Source organism: Pteropus alecto, unplaced genomic scaffold (genome assembly GCF_000325575.1).
Source record: "Pteropus alecto unplaced genomic scaffold, ASM32557v1 scaffold79, whole genome shotgun sequence".
Lineage (NCBI taxonomy): Eukaryota > Metazoa > Chordata > Mammalia > Chiroptera > Pteropodidae > Pteropus > Pteropus alecto.
In genome coordinates this window covers 16,606,025-16,609,013 of record NW_006494612.1, presented here as the reverse complement: position 1 = coordinate 16,609,013, position 2,989 = coordinate 16,606,025, and the positions used below count along the sequence as shown (strand labels likewise).

Here is a 2,989-nt window from a genome sequence, read left to right as displayed (position 1 = left end):
GGATACTATATACAGCTTGGTTTTAAACAAAACCACTACTGGTCTTTATAGAAAGAACAGAGAAAGCATGAGGACTGTTACCCTTAAGGAGAAAATAAGCTCAAGAAAGGAAATGTTTTTCAACTTCGCGATGGATTATGGTTTTAATAGTTTTGCCACAACAAAGCATTTTATTGAAATCACTGCTCTATGCCAGATCAGGGCACATACGCCATTATTTTAATGAGGTTTAACAAGAACCCACATTCCCAGATGAGAGAATCAGATTTTTTGAGCTTTTTAGTGGGGTGGTCAGGGGTGAGGGTAGCTTACTTGTTTTTCAAAAGCGGTTGGCACCAGTCGTCTTAACTCAGATAAACTGTTATTTATCCGATCTCGACGCCTTTTCTCTATTATCTATCCCAAAGAAAGCAGAGCAACAAAAGTTTACGAATACATAAATAAAATTATTCAAAGTAGAAAAACATAACTGTTATACATTAGGCTGGATTATATGAAATAAAAAGAAAAAAATCACATACCCCTCTCCTTTTCTTCCTTGCCATAATCTGAGATGTTGTTGTTGGAGAATTTGATCTAATCACAGAGCTAGTACTTTGCCTATGAAATAGAAAGAGTATGTCAGGTGCTGTATTAACATAACAATTATTCCTTCTGGGTACTTAATGGTACTTATTAAATATTCAAAGTAGTTGCACAGTTCAGGTTTGTTATTTTATTCTTAATTCTTGCTTTACTCTTAACATAATTTGCTTTTAACCCTTATATCTTTTTAGGTAGGAATCTTGCCTTTTAAAAAAATTTTAATGAGTAATCCAGATGCCAAATCCATTGACAAAAACATCCCTAAACTTTTATTCCCAGTGAAATAATTATGGGTAGGGTGAAAAGTTAGATATTAGTCTTTCTTAGTTCCACTCATAAATGTTTCTTAAAAGTCAGCTAATCTCTAACAGCATCATCCTCCTCACTCCAGTCAGATACTCTGAACAAAGCAAAGTTATTTTAAAATAAAGGCCATGTTTAGCACCACTATCAAACAGATACACAGCCATCACATGTCAAACTGCTGTCACTAGATGCGATCTTTAAAATAAATAGAAGTTATCTTACTACTTGAAAACTTCAACTAGTCATATCTCACAACAGAAAAAGACAAATTTAATGTTTTGTATACTAATCTAAAACAAAATGCCCCAAAATGTCACTGATAGAAAAATTCAAATTAGATGAACTTCTAGGTAAACGTTTTACTTTGAAAATGAAATGTGGGTATCTTTGTGTCCTCAATACAAACTTAAACCTCTAGGAGCTGCAACTCATCTTGAGTTTCCTAATGAAAAGATATTTTATGTTGAAAGTTCAATCAAATCGTTATTTTGTCACTTTGAATTTTTACCATCCTTTCTAGTTTGTATCTGTTACTCTTCATAATTCATGGATTCTACACTTCTTTATGTTCTCAAATTCCCCAGGTTCCTGTTATTTGTTCTTTCATTTTAGAAATGTTTCACACACCAGGTTCTTATTACCTCACCTTCTCACTTCTGGATCTTATTTCTGAATTAACTGTCTCCCTCATTCCCACCCCTTCTCAACTGGTTTCGCCTTTCACATAACATCTTCTATTTTTCTGATCTCATTTTTTAAAGATGACACATTTTAATTAGAAGGTACTTTGCAAATAATGTTTCCTGTAAATATCTTTGCTCTTGCTGATTTCAAACTTTGGTTTGTACGTATTAGAATAACAGCATTAAAAGAAAAAAACTATTGAAAGTTTTCTAAAGGTAGGAAGAATTTTGCTCTTTGAGTGACAGCTGCAGATAAATAATTAAGGTGCTTGTGGGGATGCCAATTAGAAGCAATTATCATTTGACCCGCCTTGGCACTAAAATGCCTCGGTAATCTCCCTCTGTCACTGGAAAGTGGAGGTCTGGCTTCTGTGATCACGACCTAGATCTTTTCCAGACTTAAGTTCAAGCAGTCAAAGAGATGATGCCCGAAAGGATCCTTACATCTGTCACTCACTCTCCCGTCAGCCAAGTCACACACGGTCAACCTGGAAACCTCGACCTACTTAGTCTTGACATCGCAAACTGCTTTAAGCTCCCCAGAAAGGAAGTTATCTTTTCAGTCTTTTAAAAAATAAAATATCAATTTATTTTTCTTTTCGCCTCGCCCATTTTAAAAATGCTCCCAAATACAGTTTCAATGGCGGGGGCGTCGCCCTTCGTCCGGACGTGGTTGTCCGTGCGCCCCACGCTGACAGCCGGGGACCCTCCCTCGCCAACTTCTGCACACTTTTCAGTCGCGTCCCTGGTCCTCTGCGCCCCACCCCTAGAGTAAAAACCAACATCCCTCGCCCCACCCAACGAACTCTCCATGAGCACCCACTACTCAAAGTTTCTCGGGCAAAACTTTCCCATCTCCGTTAGGACGCCGCGGAGAGGAGCCTCGGGATTTCCAAGGAGCCGCTCGTGCACAAAGCTCCCCGATGCCTCGGGCTCTGGGCAGCTCCCGCCGAGCCCGCGCTCACCCCGAGTAATTGTTCTCGCTTCCCACGTCGATGGTCTCGTCCATGTCGCTCTCAGAGGTCGTCTCCTCGCATGGGCGCTTCATCGCGGCAAAGACGGCGCGGGTCGCAGCCCGGCCGGAGCCACAGACTCCGAGCGGCGCGTAGCGCCCACCCTGCCTGCCTCCTCCCTCCCTCACTGGGCCCAGGCAGGCGCGGCTCCGGTTTTTGGCTCCTCGCGGCTCTTTCCCACGCCGCAGCCCAGCTCTGCCGCAAGAGCAGGCGCCAGCCACGCCCCCCTGCGCGGGCGGGGCCACTTCATCCGCCTCCCGCGCTCTTGCCCCCAGCGGGCACCGCCCCCTCGGGGCCAGCGTGGCGCGCGATTGGCTGCGGTGAAGGGGCGGGGCCGCGCTCGCCAAACCCGCCGCTCCCGCCGCGAGCCTCGGGCCGAGGCGTGGGAACCCGGCCTCACAC

General features: G+C 43.7%; 1 protein-coding gene across 1 annotated transcript in view; it reads right to left on the bottom strand.

Annotated features, from left to right (window-relative positions):
* The window catches only part of HEY2 (hes related family bHLH transcription factor with YRPW motif 2), a 10,987-nt gene extending 8,216 nt beyond the window's left edge, over window positions 1–2,771 (bottom strand). The window contains exons 1-3 of the mRNA XM_006926145.2: window positions 2,540–2,771; window positions 522–600; window positions 313–396 (exon numbers count right to left, since the gene is read on the bottom strand). Coding sequence (XP_006926207.1) covers window positions 313–396; window positions 522–600; window positions 2,540–2,622 — 246 coding nt within the window. The 5' untranslated portion in view covers window positions 2,623–2,771. The remainder of the gene's footprint in view (window positions 1–312; window positions 397–521; window positions 601–2,539) is intronic.
* Between the last annotated feature and the right edge of the window lie 218 nt (window positions 2,772–2,989).